At 49.8% G+C, this 18,196-nt stretch overlaps 1 protein-coding gene across 1 annotated transcript in view; it reads right to left on the bottom strand.

Moving 5' to 3' along the window:
- PLBD2 (phospholipase B domain containing 2) overlaps nucleotides 1-14,869 on the bottom strand; it is a 32,885-nt gene extending 18,016 nt beyond the window's left edge. The window contains exons 1-3 of the mRNA XM_016924314.3: nucleotides 14,511-14,869; nucleotides 4,170-4,263; nucleotides 571-729 (exon numbers count right to left, since the gene is read on the bottom strand). Coding sequence (XP_016779803.1) covers nucleotides 571-729; nucleotides 4,170-4,263; nucleotides 14,511-14,800 — 543 coding nt within the window. The 5' untranslated portion in view covers nucleotides 14,801-14,869. The remainder of the gene's footprint in view (nucleotides 1-570; nucleotides 730-4,169; nucleotides 4,264-14,510) is intronic.
- Nucleotides 14,870-18,196: the final 3,327 nt, after the last annotated feature.

The raw sequence follows: 18,196 nt of genomic DNA, 5'->3' as shown, positions 1-18,196 counted from the left end.
CCTGCCGTGTATACCTCACAGTAAACACCTGACATTTTCCGGGGAATCCATAAATAACTGACTTTTCCAATGATGGCCTAGCCAGTGGCCCAAAGGCAGAGAGCCTGCCTGGGCCTCTCCGTTAGCTGCCAGCTGATCAGCAGCTCACTCAAGGAAAGTAAAACAAAATTCACTGTGTCCAGACTTTCTGGGATTTTCTGGTTTTCCCCTTCCCCTCTTTCTCATACTGTCTTTACTTGCATCCAATGTAATCAATCTACCAAGCAACCTCCCTTGTATGCAAGCAAAACACCATATGTACACAAGCAAAACACCATGCTAACAACTATTTGTTTTTGGTCATTATTTAACAGTAGGTAGGCTAGGATGGATGGCTGGAGTTCCAGCAAGTGGACAGATGGAGACTGGGCAGATGGATGAGTGGCAGGTCAGCTAGGAGGGATGGAGATGATGATGGAAACAGAGGCGGCTGGGCAGCTGGACATGCCACAAGGCTGGCCAGGACAACAGGGGACAGGATGGCTGGCCAGCTGGAAGCCCCCTCCCACCAAGCGTGGCAGCCGGACTCACCTGGTGCCAGTAAGCTGAGTATGGGTTTGACTCCATCTCTTCCTGCATCCACTCTAGATTGGCCTCCAGGAAGCTCTTCAGCCTCTCGCAGTAGCCGACTTCATACTCGAAGGGGCCGCAGTAATTCACCACCGTGTTCATCCAGTGCATGTAGATGAGCTGTGGGGTAGGGGGTGGGCGTGGCAAGGGCGGGCAGCTGGGGTGCTCTCTTCCCTGAGAGCCCCCCACCCAGGCTGCCCCAGAGCGGAGGCTGCTGGTGTGGCCACCTGAGTCCTTGCTCATGCTGTCCTCTCCCTGGAGGCTCCTCTCCCTGCCCAGCTCTGCCCCGGATAGGGACCCCAGGCCCCTGGAAGTTGCCCTGAGAGCCTTTAGCCTGCAAAGCCTATAACTGATGGCACCACCTCTGCTACTGAGGACCCCAATCTATATGTGTGTTCAGTTAGTCAATCCATGAATGTTTTTTTTTTTGAGCACCTATTATGTTCCTTTTTAAGCACTGAGGACACAGCAGGGAACAAAACAGCAATACCCCTTCTGATTCCACTGGGCAAGAGAATGCCGTGCCAGTTTCACCCAGACTTCATGCGGCCCTCTGCACTTCCCACCGAGATGCCACCTGCATGAGTCCAGGCTCGCCTGCTGGGGGACAAAAGACCACGTAGCCTGGTCATCCCCGTGAGTGAGTGGCAGCACTCACTGCCTCAGGATTGATGGCTTCATGACTGCTGCTCCATCACCATCTCACTGAAACACATCCAAATCCTGTTCATCCTTCAAGGCCCACTAAGACACCACCTCCTCCATGCAGGCCTCCATGACTTCCACAGCATTTCCCCACTGCCTGTCCTATACCAGGTTCTGGGCTGGGATCAGGGGACACAGCTGGGGACAAGACATATTACCACCCACAAGAAGGCCACAGGCTGGAGGGGGAGGCAGCAGGGCACACTAGTTAGGAGCGAGACGTGGGTTAGACAGAGCTGAGGTTGAATGGTGCCTCCTCTGTGGACTGGCTGGCTGACCTTGCGAAAGTAGCTTCACCTCTCTGGGCCCAAGCCTGCCCATCCATCCAGGGGAGGTGCACATGCTTCCCTCAGGGGTTTAGGGTGGAGGCTCAGTGAGACATTGTGGGCAAAGTGCCTGGCACATGGGCCTGGGATTCCTGACATAAGAGCCACTTGTGGCCTTGCCTCAGTGTCCCCAGCAGGCCGTGAGCCCCTTGAGAGACTGAACCGTGTCTCATTCACCACTGAGCACCCACAACAGCCCTGGCCCAGCATCTGACCACTTCCCCAGACACTAAGGTCCCAGAGGGCCACCCACAACTGCGACTGGGTGTCAGAAGGAGCAGCGTGAGTTTTATAAAAGGGTGTCCCACTGGACGCTGTCCTCTGTGATGTGCTCTTTCCCCCTTGCCTCCAGGCATCTCAGATTCACCCATTTCCACTGCTCTGTCATGCTGCACTGTGCACCTCCACCTGGTCAGCCATTCACCTGCCCATGGTGTTTTAAGGACTCCCACTTTGGGACTGCTTTGAGTACCTTGTGCATGTCCGTGGGTCACCTCTAAGGTATACACCCAAGTAGTAGGGCTGCTGGATCCTAAGGCACATGCAGGTTCAACTCCACAAGTTGATGTCAACTTGTGACCCAATGCATGCCTCCATCTGCATCACAGGAGACAGCTGTCACTCCACAGCCTCGCCTACTTCTTGTTTTGTTTTTTGTGTGGTTTTGTTTTGTTTCATTTTTTTGAGACAAGGTCTCATTCTGTCACAAGGCTGGAGTACAGTGGTACAATCCTAGCTCACTGCAGCCTCCAACTCCTGAGCTCAAGCAGTCCTCCCTCCTCAGCCTCCCAACATCCTGGGATTACAGGCAGGTGCTCTGCCTTTGGGCCACTGGTTAGGCCATCAATGGAAAAGTCAGTAATTTATGGATTCCCTGGAAAATGTCAGGTGTTTACTGTGAAGTCCACATGACAAGCTGTCTCTGTAAAGTGGTCATCAATGCCTGATAGCATGTCTGCCTAGCCTAGGCCAGGTGGCTCGTACCTGTAATCCCAACACTCTGGGAAGCCGAGGTGGGCAGATCACTTGAGGTCAGGAGTTTGAGACCAGCCTGGCCAACATGGCAAAACCCCATCTCTACTTGAAATGCAAAAACTAGCCAGACGTGGTGGTGCATGCCTGTAATTCCAGCTACTCTGGAGGCTGAGGCATGAGAATCATTTGAACCCAGGGAGGCAGAGGTTGCAGTAAGCCAAGATCACGCCACTGTACTCCAGTCTAGGTGACAGAGTGAGACTCTGTCTCAAAAAAAAAAAAAAAAAGAAAAGAAAAGATAAAGAAAATTACACTAGGTACTATCTGATACACAGAAAAAATATATAACATATTCTAAGTTATGAAGCATGATAATAAAATGAACATCCAAACTAAAACCTAGAATGGTACTGATACCATGGAGCATCCCCTAAGCCCCTGCCTCCTCTATCCCTAGAGGCACCCACCACCCTAAATGTGGTAGCTATCATTCCCTTTCATTCAGTCATTTACATTGAGATATAGTCAGCATACCATAAAATTCACATTTAAAAATGTACAATTTGGCCAGGCACAGTGGCTCACACCTGTAATCCCAGCACTTTGGGAGGCCGAGGTGGGCGGATCACTTGAGGTCAGGAGTTTGAGACCAGCCTGGCCAACAGGGCGAAATCCCACCTCTACTAAAAATACAAAAATTAGGTGGGCGTGGTTGTGCACATCTGTAATCCCAGCTAGTCGGAAGGCTGAGGCAGGAAAATCACTTGAACCTGGGAAGCAGAGGTTGCAGTGAGCCGAGATCACACCACTGCACTCCAGCCTGGGTGACAGAGCAAGACTCTGTCTCAAAAAAAAAAAAGTACAATTCATGGTTTTTAATGTATTCATAAGGTTGTGCAACTATCACCACTCTCTAACTCCAGAACATTTTCATCATCCCAGAAAGAAACCCCATACCCATCAGCAGTCACTCCCCACTCCCCACTCCCCCCAAGTCCCTGGCACCACTAGTTGGCTTTCTGTCTCTGTAGATTTGCTTATTCTGAACATTTTATATAAATAGAATCATGCAGTATGTGCCCTTTTGTGACTGGTTTTTTTCGTTTAGCATGTTTTCAAGGTTCTTTCATGTTCTGGTGTGCGTCAGTCCTTCATTCCCGTTTATAGCTGAATAATGTTGCATTGTATGATAGATCACATTGTATGTATCCATTCATCAGCAGCTGGGCATTCGAGTTGTGCCTACTCCCTTACTTTTGTTAAGCTAGTTTTACTGCATGTGATGAGTCCCTGAACAACATACTATTTTGCTTTACTTGTTATTGAGCTTTATAAGAAGTCAGACAATATCAGAAGTGGGTGAGAGCCAGGTGCAGTGGCCGGCCCCTAGTGTAATTTTCTAAAGAATGCATGTCCACTTTTTCTCCCCAGATAGATGAAGGGCTGTGGCAGGAGTGGGGGGCCTACTCTGCACACATCTCAAAAGCACACTGGGGAACATGCTTGTGGGGCTGGGGCAGGGTGGGAGCCCCATGTCCCCACCTTGGCCCTTACCTCCTCCGACACAGCAGCCTCCACCACACCGGCTGCATAGGCCTGCAAGCTGTCATTGTATTGGCCACTTGTGCCCAGCTCCAGAAAGGCCCACCTGGAGGGGAAGGAGGGGACACTCAGTCAGCAGCAGAGGCCCCCAGCTAGACACATGGCATCTCCAGGCTTAAACTATGAAAACAACACAGTGGTCAGTAGACGTGCACGTGAATGTCTGTCTGTCCATCTTTGTGAGCTTGCCGGATTAAATCCCTCCAAGAGGAACTACTGGCTCAAAGGGTACACGTATTTTTAATTTTCATAGATATTGACAAACAGCCTCCCCCAAAAATGCAGGACCTATCTATATTCCCTCACCCACAATAACACAGCTAACAACATCCAGTGAGGATGACATGTTAGCTCTGTACCACGCCATGTTCTAGTCACTTTCATGTCTATTAACTCATTGAGTCCCCTATAATCCTACAAGGTGGGCACGTCCACATCTTGTCCCTCTTGCAGAAGAGGAGGAAATTAAAACACAGACTTATGTCACATGCCATCCCCACCTCCATGTCCATGCCCTTTGCCACGAGACTACAGTCCTCCACCAATGGCCAAGTATCCTTCCCTGCTCCTTCATTTGGGCTTGGTTGTGTCATGTGACCTGCTTTGGCCAATGGGATATGGGCGGAAGTGACAGCATGCTGGTTATAAGATTAGCCTTCAGGAAGCCTCACTTGCCCCTTTGTGCCTCTGCCATCACCATGGGAAGAACAAGCCCCGGCCAGCCCACTGGTCCCAGGGATATGAGAGCCACACAAGCACATCAGGTCTGTAGAGCTGCAGCATGAAGTAGAGCGGCCCCAGCAGCCCCACAGATCCATGAGGATCAATGCTGTTGGTTTAAGCTGCTGGATTGGGGCTGGTTTATCACACAGCACTGCTGCCCAATACTAGCGGATACATGTGAAAGGTCACAGAGTTGGCAGGGGCAGGATTCACTTCCAGGCAGGCTGGCTCCCACTCCTCTGAAGAAGCACTTCTCAACCTCTGATGTATATGTAGGTTACCTGAAGGCCTGGTTAGAAGGCAGGTTCTGATCAGTTCTGCGATGGGGTCTGAAATTCTTTTTTTTTTTTTTTTCCTGAGACAGAGTCTGGCTGTTTTTTCCTGAGACAGAGCCTGGGAAGGCTGGGGGGTACTGGCATGATCTCAGCTCACTGCAACCTCTGCCTCCCAGGTTCAAGTGATTCTCCTGCCTCAGCCTCCGGAGTAGCTGGGATTACAGGCGTGAGCCACCACACCCAGCTAATTTGTGTATTTTTAGTAGAGACAGGGTTTCACCATGTTGGCCAGTCTGGTCTAGAACTCCTGGCCTCAAGATATCCGCCCACCTCAGCCTCCCAAAGTGCTGGGATTACAGGCACTTTGTTAAGCTACTTTACAGTAGCTTAAGGCCACTGCACCAGGGCTTTTTTCTTTTTTCTTTTTTTTTTTTTTTTTTGAGACAGCATCTTGCTGTCACCCAGGCTGAAGTGCAGTGGCATGATCTTGGCACACTGCAGCCTCTGGCCTCCCAGGCTCAAACTATCCTTCCACCTACGCCTCCTGAGTAGCTAGAACTACAGGCATGTGCCACCACACCCAGCTAATTTTTGTATTTTTTGTAGAGACGGGGTTTCACCATGTTGGCCAGGCTGGTCTTGAACTCCTGACGTCAAGTGATCCACCTGCCTCGGCCTCCCAAAGTGATGGGATTACAGGCATGAGCCACTATGCCCGGGCTCTGCACTTCTAAGTAGCCTCCAGGTAATGCCAACACTGCCAGTCCTGGAACCATAGCAGGTCACAGACTGAGTCTCTACAATGAGCAAACTTCTGTTTGCCCATTCCCTCACTAAAATGATTACTAGCAAACTTTTTCATCTTCACCAAGGTGATAGCTGCAAAAGTTCCAACATGCTTCCAATTTTTAAATTAGTTGAGTTACATATATTTTCTTATTTTTATTGGTCATTTATATTTCTCTGTTTCATGTCCTTTATCCATTTTTCTCTATTGGGTTTTTAAAAATCTTTTCTTATTGGTTGGTGAAATTCCCTGTATACACATTAGCCCTCTGCTTGTCACTAACATTGAAAATACAGGGCCAAGCACAGTGGCTCATGCCTGTAATCCCAGCACTTTGGCTGGCCAAGAATTCGAGAAATTTGAGACCAGCCTGGCCAACATGGTGAAACCCCCATGTCTACTAAAAATAGAATAATCAGCTGGGTGTAGTGGTACACTCTTGTAGTCCCAGCTACTCAGGAGCCTGAGGCAGGAGAATCGCTTGAACTGGGAGGCGGAGGTTGCAGTGAGCAAAATGGCACCACTGCACTCCAGCCTGGGTGACAGAGCATGACTCTGTCTAGAAAAAGAAAAAAGAAGGGGAGGGAAGGGGGAGGGAGGGAGAGGAGGAGGAGGGAAGGAGGGGAGTGGGGAGAGGCCAGGTGGCTGATGCCTATAATCCTAGCACCTTAGGAGGCTAAGGCAGGAGCATCACTTGAGGCCAGGAGTTCAAGACCAGCCTGGGAAAGCAAGACTCTGTCTACAAGAAATAATTTAAAAGTTACAGGTGCAGTGGGGTGTGCCTGTAATCCCAGCTACTCAAGAGGTTGAGGCAGGAAGATCACTTGAGCCCAAGAGTTTGAGGCTGCAGTAAGTTATGATCATTCCACTGCACTCCAGCCTGGATGACAGAGCATGACCCTCTCTCTAAAATAATAATAAGAGAAAATATGTTTGTGTTTTAATTGGTTTTTGCATTTGTTCTTGCCATATAGACGTTTTAATTTTTGTGTAACCAGATCAATCTTTTCCTTCACGGTGCTAGATATCATTTTTGCTCCAAGGACACAAAAAGATTCACTCATGTCATTTCTATAACTAGCGGGGGGAAGCATTTTTAAAGGCAATTTCTATTAAGAAAATGAGGGCAACAGGAAGACGCTAAAGAGACCTTGAAGAGGGTACAAGACAGGGAGAGGCAGGCTTGGCCAGGGCTGTCTCGTGGGAAGTTGGCTAAAAAGCCATCGAACACTTCCAGGACAGGAATAGCTCAGCCCTGGAGAAGACTCTGGAGAGGGAAAGACTCAAAAATGCCCACATCTGATACCTTCAGTAAGCAAGCCTTTTTGAGTGCCTACTGGCTGCCAGACATTGAGGGTATCTAAGGATGAATGATGTTCATCTGGCCTTCAAAATGCTAGTGGCAGCAGAGAGGAAAGGCATGAAAACAGATAAGGACATAACGGGGTAACCATTATGACGGAAAAACGAATAAAATGTCAAGGGGTTGTCCTGAGGAGGTATACTGCTGCTGCTACAATTATCTGACTACAATCTGTGAAGGCATCACAGAAGAGGTGACAGCTGTTCTGGGTTTTGAAGTTTACATAGGAGTTTGCCAGGTGAAGAGAAGAGAGAAAGTAAAAGGAGGAAGCCTGAGTTCTGAATGTTCCAAAGCAAAGTACTTTGGGGCCAGCAGGGTGGGGCTGTGGGGATCTTTAGTGGGGCCTTGATACAGGGAATTACAATAGCCCCAGAAACTGTGGTAAGTACTTACATTTTTATGTAACTCTAAATTCTTCCAAAAATGGCCAGGGCTCGGTGGCTCACACCTGTAATCCCAGCACTTTGGGAAGCTGAGGAGGGCGATCACTTGAGGTCAGGAGTTTGAGACCAGCCTGGCTAACACGGTGAAACCTCGTCTCTACTAAAACTACAAAAATTAGCTGGGTGTAGTGGTGCGTGCCTGTAGTCCCAGCTACTCTGGTGACTGAGGCATGAATCGCTTGAACCCGGGAGGTTACAGTAAGCTAAGATTGTGCCACTATACTCCAGCCGGGGTGACAGAATGAGACTCTGTCAAAAAAAAAAAAAAAAATTCTTCCAACAACCGTATGACATGGGTTTTATTCTCCCCATTTTACAGATGTGGGGAACCGAGGCTCCCACATAATACAGTTAGATGAAGTGATTTGCCCAAGGTCACACAGCAGGTGAGCAGCAGAGCTGAGACTAACATTCTTGAGTGAATGCTCTGCGCCTCTAACTCAACTCAGGTTTGTGGGGGAGTGTTGGGGGCAAGGAGGTATAGTTCTTATCAAATGCAGATGACAGCCATGAACTTCGGGCTAATTATTCACATAGCATCACAGATAAGGACAGAGGAAAAAACAAGGGAAAAAAATTAGATTTTTAAATTTCAAGGAGAATGGAAGACAAAGAGTTTGGGCTTGTGGGTCCCTCCGACTTGGTCTGAATCCCTGGGTAGATCCCTTACTGGTTGTGTACCTTTGGGCAAACTGCTTTACCTCTCGGGGCCCCGGTTTTCTCATCTGTAAAATGGGCAGAGTGACTCCCCCTTCAGAGGACTGCTGTGGCATGTGCCAGGAGAGAACACACATTATGCACTCACTAAGTATTTGTCTCATCAAGAATCTGAGAGGAGATGGCGCAGTGGCTCATGCCTGTAACCCCAGTGCTTTGGGAGGCCGAGGTGGGAGGATCACTTGAGACCAGGAGTAAGAGACCAGCCTGGACAACAAAGCGAGACTCCCCTCTCTACAAAAAATACAAAATAAATTAACCAGGTGTGGTGATGCTTGCCTATAGTCACAGGAGGCTGGGGCTAAGATGGGAGGATCGCTTGAGCCCAGGCTGCAGTCAGCTATGATCACACCACTGTACTCCAGTCCAGACAATAGAGCAAGATGCTGTCTCATTAAAAAAAAAAAAAAGAATCTGAGGGGGTAGGAGTTTGAGGAGACCCGGCGAGTGTGATGATGGGAGGAAGATTATAACAGGGCCCAATATGCAGATCCCCTCGTGATAAAAGCTGGCAGTGGATCAAAGGAGACCTCGGACAAACTGCGTAAAACCAAAAAAGCTGTGCAGCCGCGAGCCCCAGTAGTAACTGAGTGGCCAGTGGCCTCCTCCAGGGCACACCTGGTGAGAGCTGCCCCTTCTAGCAAGGGTGGGCTTAGCCAAGGCCTCGGCACTGAGGCCCCGGAGACGGGCAGTGGTTAGGAACCCATTCCCTGGCCGGATGCTCATACAGCCCTGCAGAGATGGGCATAAAGGCCCTTCTTCACAGCAGGACTTCTCTTCAAAGCCAGAAAAGATGGGCCTTCCCGAAACGCCCATCATTAGGGGCCTGATACAATAATCACACATGCCATAGCGGACTGCATGTGCTGATGAGCAAAGAGGTCAGAGATGAAGTTCAAAAAAAAGTCGAGAAGTCCAAATGGTAGGCACAAACTAAGCCCATGTGTAAATGCATCACACACCACATATGCCTCTACATTTATATGTATGCAAGAAGGTTTAGGCCTCTTTATGCATAGAAAATTCTGGAAGAAAGAGCTAAAAGTCCGGGTGCAGTGGCTCACGCCTGTAATCCCAACACTCTGGGAGGCTGAGGCGGGCGGATCATGAGGTCAGGAAATCGAGACCATCTTGGCTAACATGGTGAAACCCCGCCTCTACTAAAAATACAAAAAATTAGCCGGGCGTGGGGGCGGGCACCTGTAGTCCCAGCTACTCGGGAGACTGAGGCAGGAGAATGGCGTGAACCCAGGAGGCGGAGCTTGCAGCGACCCGAAATCGCGCCACTGACTCCAGCCTGGGCAACAGGATGAGACTCCACCTCAAAAAAAAAAAAAAAAAAAAAAGCTAAAAATGTTTATATCTAGGAAGAATGGTAGGGGGAGGCTTTTACTTCCCATATCCCATCCCCTCTTTCTAAACTGCTAGAAATTTGTTTTGTTTTGTTTTGTTTGAGATAGGGTCTCACTCTGTCACCCAGGCTGGAGTGCACTGGCGTGATCACAGCTCAGTGTAGCCTCACCTGGACTCAAGCAGTCCTCCCGTCTCGGCTTCTGAGTAGCTGGAACTACAGGCACGCACCACCGTGCCCAGCTAATTTTTTATATTTTTTGCAGAGATAGGGTCTCACCATGTTGCCCAGGCTGGTCTCAAACTCCTGGGCTCAAGCAATCCTCCTGCCTCGGCCTCCCAAAGTGCTGGCATTACAGGCACAAGCCACGGCGCCCGGCCAGAAAAACACTTTAGAGTGTGTCTATAACTAGATGTGCTTATTAAAGACTACTCTTCAGCCAGGCACAATAGCTCACACCTGTAATCCCAGCACTTTGGGAGGCTGAGGTGGGCAGATCACCTGACGTCGGGAGTTCAAGACCAGCCTGGCCAACATGGTGAAACCCCATCTCTATTAAAATTACAAAAAAAAAAAAAAAATTAGCTGGGTATAGTGGCTCACACCTGTAATCCCAGCTACTAGGGAGGCTGAGGCAGGAAGATCACTTGAACCCAGGAGGCGGAGGTTGCAATGAGCCAAGATCATGCCACTGCACTCCAGCCTGGGTAACAGAGCAGACTCTATCTCAAAAAAAAAATAAATCAAAAGAAGATTACTCCTTATTCAGAGGGTATGTCCTTTCTGCTTGTTTGCTCTAAAATTGCCAATCTTTTATGAGATAAACGCTGACAGGGGTTGACAAATATTGCTCTCCTTTGTTTTTAATGCACTTGCTTGACAAAAATTAAAAGTTGGCAGCAGTAGGTCTGTTTCCTCAATCTTTTTTTTTTTTTCCTGGAAAATCTATGGGCCACACTGCAATTTCATGCCGGGACAGCTAATGTCTCTAAGATGACTCAAGAGTCTAATCAAGGTGCCTCTTGAAAGAGGCCACATTGGAAAAAGTCAGACCACTGATATGAGCAGGGGGCCACAAATATCTCACAAATATCAGCACCCCACTTCCGCAGTCTAGTATGGCCTTGGATGCTCTCCATTATGTGGGATGCCCCCCATATCTGTGTCTATCACTCCTATCTCAGCCTTTTTTTTTTTTTATTTGAGACAGGGTCTCACTCTGTTGCCCAGGCTGGAGTGCAGTGGCACAATCACAGCTGACTGCAGCCTCGACTTCCCAGGCTCAAACGAGTAGCTGGGACCACAGGCATGCGCAACCACACCCAGCTAATTTTTTACTTTTTTTTTTTGCAGAGACAGGGTTTCACCACATTGCCCAAGCTGGTCTCGAAATCCTGGCCCCTCGCCATCCTCCTGCCTCGGTCTCCCAAAACATTGGGATTACAGGCATGAGCTACAGCGCCTGTCCTCCTTTCTCATTCTTGATGGTATAGATTCATCTCTTGTGATTGTTCAAAGAAACAGCTGGGCCTTATTTATCCATTTTACTGGGCTGTTTTTGCCTGTTGGTTGGTGGATTTGGGATGCTTCCCCGTTTACTAAATTTGTTAATTCCCTCTAACTTTGATTCACTTCCTCTCTCAACGGGATGGTGATTTACTTTAAGCAACCTCGTCGATAAGGTGCTGGTCAGTGGGATCAGATCAGGGAAGGAAGACAAAGTAAGGTTGGATACAGCTTCCCCAGGACCAAGGCCAGAGCTAGACTGAGGCAGGCTCTGCTCCTAGTGACATCTCTAATCTCCAAGCACCAAATCATAAATGTTTCCAGGCTGCGTGGGGGTGTTGGCCCAAAGTCAAGATATGGCACAACTGAAAGAAGGTACCGAGCACAGTGGCTCACATCTGTAATCCCAACATTTGGGGATGCTAAGGTGAGAGGATCACTTGAGCCCAGGAGTTCAAGACCAGCCTGGGCAACATGACAAGACCCCTGTTTCTACAAAAAAAAGAATTTAAAAATTAGCCAGGCATGGGGGTGCGTATCTATAGTCCCAGCTACTTGGGAAGCCGAGGTGGGAGGATTTCTTGAGCCTGGGAGTTCAAGGCTGCAGTGAGCCATGATCATACCACTGCACTCGAGCCTGGATAACACAGGGAGACCCTGTCTCAAAAAAAAAAAAAAAAAAAAAAAAACATTTTTTAAAAAATAAAAAAGACAAAGGATTATGGCGTAGGGAGAATTTATCCTGATAATCCCAGGATCCCCAGTGGCAAAATCTGGGGATTTCACCAGGAAGGAGGAGGGATCCTAATTCTGAGTGAACAGAGGCATCAAATCCCTGCCCCCCACCCTCCGAAATAAGACACAGAGTCCCCCACAGATCAGAGATTCTGCTGATCAGGAGCCAGGACACCCCCTATGGCTTTCTTTCATCTGACCCTGAGTCCTCAAGCAGCTGTCTCTGAGGACCTCAGTTTCCTGCCTGTAAAATGGGGCTCGCTTTATGGTTTTCCCTGCATCAGAGCCTCAAGGGCTGGCAAACTCAAAGGGAAAGGGGCATGTGAGCGTAAGAGGAGGGGATGAGAGAGGGTGCCGAAAACAAGCCAGAAAGTCCGAGATGGGCAGATCACCTGAGGTCAGGAGTTTGAGACCAGCCTGGCCAACATGGTGAAACCCCATCTCTACTAATAATACAAAAATTAGCCGGGCATGGTGGCACACACCTGTAATTCCAGCTACTTGGGAGGCTGAGACACGAGAATTGCTTGAACCCAGGGTGGGGAGGTTGCAGTGAGCCAATATCGTGCCCCTGCACTCCAGCTGGGCAACGGAGTGAAACTGTGTCTCAAAAAGTAAAATACAAATAAAAATAAATAAACAGCGCTTTCTGTGACCCCAGTGAATTTCCATGACCCTTTTGGCCCTATCTTGATATGAGGGAACATGCTCAGAGAGGTGAAGGGATTTGCCCAAGGTCACACAGCAGACGGGCTGAGCCTGGAAGAACTTTCCATCCAGCACAATCAAGGAAGCCTTCTCTCCACTTCCATGTTTACCATAGTCAAGAGCAACACAGCCCAGGAGGGGCCTCCAGAGGCCAAAGCCCCCTCCCCATGCTGGGCCTCGCTCCTGCCCCTCCTCGCCTGAACAGTTCTGTCATGTCCTCTTGATTCTGCTGTGCAGGGCCAAAAACATGAGTGAGTCAGCAAAGAACGGGTCACCAGATCCAAGAGTCCCGGCAGCCCCCGAGGCCAGCCACAAAGCTTCAGTTCCCTCCACAGATGCCAGCTCACTCTGTGGCCTCCTCTCTCTGGGAGCCTTCCCAGATTTACCCCAACCAGTGCCCCTGTGTCTGCGCAAATATCTCCCCCAAATCTCACGTCTACTTGATGTACCCCCCAAGTGCCACCAGAATGGGGGTGTCCTCGGCATCCTGTGTCTCCCTAACACCTGCAGAAGTCAATGGATGCCAGTAAAATGGATAGGGGCTAAAGTGGGAGGAGGCCCTTTCTGCTGGAGGGGGCAGTGTGGTCTGAGCACAGACCACATCCTGGGCACATCCTAGTGCTAGGGTTCCCTAGCATCATCTGGACACTAGGATATGACGGATGCACCCCGGGTTCCCTAGGATCCCCCAGCACAGCCTGATCCAGCGTCTGGGCCCTGCTGACAAGGCTTTGAAGCTGATCCTTCCCACTCCCACTGACTCTGATTTCTCTTCTATCGCTGTCTGTGTTTCCCATTGAGTAGAGACAGCTGCTCAGCTGTGTCCCTAAGGCCAACCATCAGGGTAATGAATAAATGAATGGGCACAAGCCCTTGTACAGAACTTGCAGCACATGACCACCCAACTAGAGCATATCCTCAAAATCTGGGCCACAGATGGGGAAACGAGAGCCCAGACAGGCGGAGGAGTTAGGTGAGACTCACACATCAGAATGACAGCCTGGGTCCCAGCAATAAAGATGGTGAGCATGGCTGCCAAACACAGCATCCAGCCAAGGACTTCCCCTTGGACCAGGACACAGAAGACAAGGGAGGAGCAGAGCCCTAGCAGGATACTAAATGGGTCTATGTGACTTTAGGGACCCTCTGCTTTTGGACTAGCCTGGAACCCAGGTTCAGTCCTGCTGACCTGGCACTGGAAGGGAGGCAGGGTGCTGGCACCCACGAGCAAGCCACAGCCAAGCAGGTAAGAATTAGTCTCCTGCTGAGTTTTCATCACCCCTCAGGCCTGGGGACAGGGGGCTGGCCTCCATGGGGTGAGGAGGCAAAGTCTAGGGAAGGGAGCAGGTCCCCGTGAGGATAGAAGTTACCCACCAGCCATGGACCTGATCCAGATGCAGGCACTGCGGCCTCGGTGGTAGGGAACTGGCTTCTTGGGGACAGAAGTACTGTCACCACTGGCTGAAGGCAAGGGACTGGCCCCATGAGGTGAGGGATGCCGCAGTAGCCCGCTCCCAAACAGGGGACTTGGCCCGCAGGGCGGTGCTGCAGCCTCGGGAGTAGCTGACCCCCAGAGAAACGGGCGTTCCCACCCGGCAAGAGGCCGGTCCCGGGAACAGGCGAGGTCCGGCGCCCACGCATCCCCCTCCCCCGATGGCCCCGCGTGGGGATAAGCCAACCCTTACCCAGTCTCGCGGATGGCGTTGGTGAGGTTGGCCCAGGCCACGGCGTCAGGGTGGCGTCCGTCCACCATAAGCAGCTGGCCCGCCGAGACGTCCAGGAGCACCGAGCGGCTGCGGGAGGCTGGAGGGACCGGCCCATCGCGCGCCCAGCGGCCCCCCGGCGCTGGGATCGCCCCCGCCAGGCCGCTCAGGAACGGCCCGACCAGCAGGGCCAGCACCAGGGCCAGCGCCAGCGCCCGCGTCAGCGCCCGGGCCAGGTGGCTGCCGGGGGAGCAGTACATCTGGCCCACCATGACCGCGCAATGCTGCGCCCCTCAGCCCGGGTCACGTGACTGCGCTCTGCCATGGGCGGGGCCGAGGGCGGGCGGGGCCGGGCTTGGGCTGAGCCTTTCCGGGGTGGGAGGGGCCGGCGCGAGGGGAGGCCTACGGGGCGGGACCCACCTTAAAGAGCCCGGCCGCCCCTTCCACCTACGCAAACCCAGTTTAGCACACTTCCCCAAGTTTTTTGTTTTTTTTTTTTTTTGAGACAAGACAAAACCTCCATATGTCGCCCAGACTGGAGTGCAGTGACGCGATCTCGGCTCATTGCAACCTCCGCCTCCCGGGTTCAAGCGATTCTCCTGCCTCATCCTCCTGAGTAGGTGGGATTACAGGCGCGCACCACCACGCCCAGCTGATTTATGTATTTTCAGTACAGACGGGGTTTCGCCATGTTGGCCAGGCTGGTCTTGAACTCCTGACCTCAGGTGATCCGCCTGCCTCAGCCTCCCAAAGTGCTGGGATTACAGGGGTGAGCCACCGCGCCCGGCCAGATTTATTTAATGGTATTTGCCATTTATTTAATACGGTTATCTAATGCAGAGTCTTTATTCCAACTTTTCCCATTGTCCCTCAAATACCCTTTTTACATGTGTGTGGGAAAAAGCTGTCTAACTACTACTCAAAACCTAGATGCCATCGGGCGCGGTGGCTCGCGCCTGTAATCCCAACACTCCAGGAGGCCAGGGCGGGCGAGTTCAGGAGTTCAAGACCAGACTGGGCAACATGGTGAAACCCCCGCCTCTACTAAAAATACAAAAAAGTAGCCGGACGCAGTGAGGCGCGCCTATAGTCCCAGCTACTCGGGAGACTGAGGTAGGAAAATCACCTGAGCCCGGAAGGTCGAGGCTGCAGAAAGTCGAGATTGCACCACTGCACTCCAGCCTGAGCAACCAGAATGAGACCTTGTCTCAAAAGAAAAAAAAAAAAAAAAAAACCTAGATGCGATAAAAGATTAATGCATTTGACTGTATAAATTTTTTAACTTTTTCATGTCAAAAAACTCAATAAGCAAAGTCAAAAGACATCTGACAGACCAGGAGAAACTATTTGCAACATATATCATATATATACATATATATATGTATATATATCTCAACATATATCATATAATATATCAGGAACTCTTAAAATTTGAGAGGGAAGGCCAGGTGAGTGGTTCATGCCTGTAATCACAGCACTTTGGGTGGCCAAGGTGGGAGGAATGCTTGAGCCCAGGAGTTTGAGACCAGCCTAGGAAACCTGGCAAGACTCTGTCTCTATAAAATATAAAAATTAGCTGAGCTTGGTGGTGCACACCTGTAGTCCTGTTGTGGGAAACTGAGGAACGGAGAGACCAATATGAGAGAACAGGAGGATGTTTATTTCAAGGTACGCACTGGCTCAGTGGATTCACATCCAAAAAGCTGAGCCTAGAACAAAGATATTGTGGGGTTTTTATAAGCAAGCTTAGAAAGGTAAAACAAAAGTAGTTAATCATATAGTGCATAACTTGTGGCCTTGCATAGCTGGTGGCCTTGTAGCTGCATCAAAAGTAAAACAAGAACTGGCTAAATAGAGAGGTTTGTAAAACATAGTCATGCTTAAGAGACCAAGGAAAGGAATAGCAATAAAATTATTTGTCTTTCTCTCTTTTTTTTCCTTCAACCTTGCTCTGGAGGCGGGCGGTGGGGTGGTGGGCGGGGTCTGGAGCCCAGTCCTCTGGCCTTGGCTTTTCGGACAGCGTTATCTTATAACTGTCCTTGAAGTGAGCTGCTAAGCAGAGGAAAACTTGTTCTTCTTCTTTTTTAACCCTTGCCTTGCCACATTCTGGGCCTTAGCTCTTACTTCTCTTGGAGTGAATATATGTAGTACTTATTATTATTATTATTTTAATTTCTGCCTCAGTCCCAGCTACTGGGAGGCCGAGGGGGGAGGATTGCTTGACCCTAGGAAGTCGAGGCTACAGTGAGTTGCACTACAGCCTGGGCAACAGAGCAAGAAGTTGTCAAAAAGGAAAGAGAGAGAGAGAAAGAGAGAGAAAAGGAAGGAAGGAAGGGAGGGAGGGAGGGAAAGGGAAGGAAGGGAAGGAAGGAAAGGAAGGAAGGAAGAAAGGAAGGAAGGAAGGAAGGAAGGAAGGAAGGAAGGAAGAAAGAAAGAAAGAAAAGGTTTGAGAAGGAAAATGTGAAAACCAGACAGAAAACATGGGCAAAAAGCATCAGCAAATAATTCATGAACAAAGATGTAGAAGTGACCATTATATTTATGAAAAATGCTTGCTTCATTCACTATAGGAGAAATGCAAATTAAAGCTACACTGAAAATAAACATTCAGAGAAATATATAGTGAGAGAGCATATACCCTGAATGTACCATTCAGGGTAACGTGAAGCGATGCTCCTAAGTGCCCAACCTCAAGCTTCGGGTGAAAACAAACTCTATACTTAACCATTCAAAAAAGAAGAGGCCAGGTGCAGTGGCTCATGTCTGTAATCCCAGCACTTTGGGAAGCCGAGGCAGGCAGATCACGTGAGGTCAGGGGTTCAAGACCAGCCTGACCAACATTGTGAAACCCCGTCTCTACTAAAAATACAAAATAATTAGCCGGGTGGTGGCATGTGCCTGTGGTCCCAGCTGCTGGGGAGGCTGAGGCAGGAAATTCGCTTGAACCTGGGAGGTGGAGGTTGCAGTGAACCGAGATCATGCCACTGCATTCCAGCCTGGGCGACAGAGTGAGACTCTGTCCAGAAGAAGGAGAAGGAGAAGTAAGAAATACACAGTGAAAATAGAGTGCATGTAAAGACTGCTGAAATAAGGTCTGTAATTTAGTTTTTTGATTTTTGTTTTCTTGGGTTTGAGACAGGGTCTCACTTTGTCGTCCAGGCTGGGATGCAGTGGTGCAATCATAGCTCACTGTAGCCTCAATCTTTCAGGCTCAAGTGATTCTCTCACCTAAGTCTCCTAGGTAGCCGGGCTACAGGCATGCACCACCACACCTGGTTAATTTTTTTGAGTTTTTGAAGAGATGGAGTCTTACTTTGTTGCTTGACTGGTCTCAAACTCCTGGGCTCAAGCGATCCTCCCACCACGGCCTCCCAAAGTGCTGGGATTTGTAATTTAAAGTACCATATCAGGCCGGGTTCGGGGGCTCATGCCTGTAATCCCTGCACTTTGGGAGGCCATGGTGGGAGGATCGCTTGAGCTCAGGAGTTCAAGAGCAGCCTGAGCAAGATGGTGAAACCCCATCTCTACTAAAAATCCAAAAAAAAATTTTCTGGGCATGGTGGCACACGCCTGTAATCTCAGCTACTCGGGAGGCTGAGGCACGAGAATTGCTTGAACCTGGGAGGCGGAGGTTGCAGTGAGCTGAGATTGTATCACTGCACTCCAGC

Source organism: Pan troglodytes, chromosome 10 (genome assembly GCF_028858775.2).
Source record: "Pan troglodytes isolate AG18354 chromosome 10, NHGRI_mPanTro3-v2.0_pri, whole genome shotgun sequence".
Lineage (NCBI taxonomy): Eukaryota > Metazoa > Chordata > Mammalia > Primates > Hominidae > Pan > Pan troglodytes.
The sequence above is the reverse complement of the archived record's forward strand: the minus strand, read 5'-3'. Positions and strand labels throughout refer to the sequence as shown.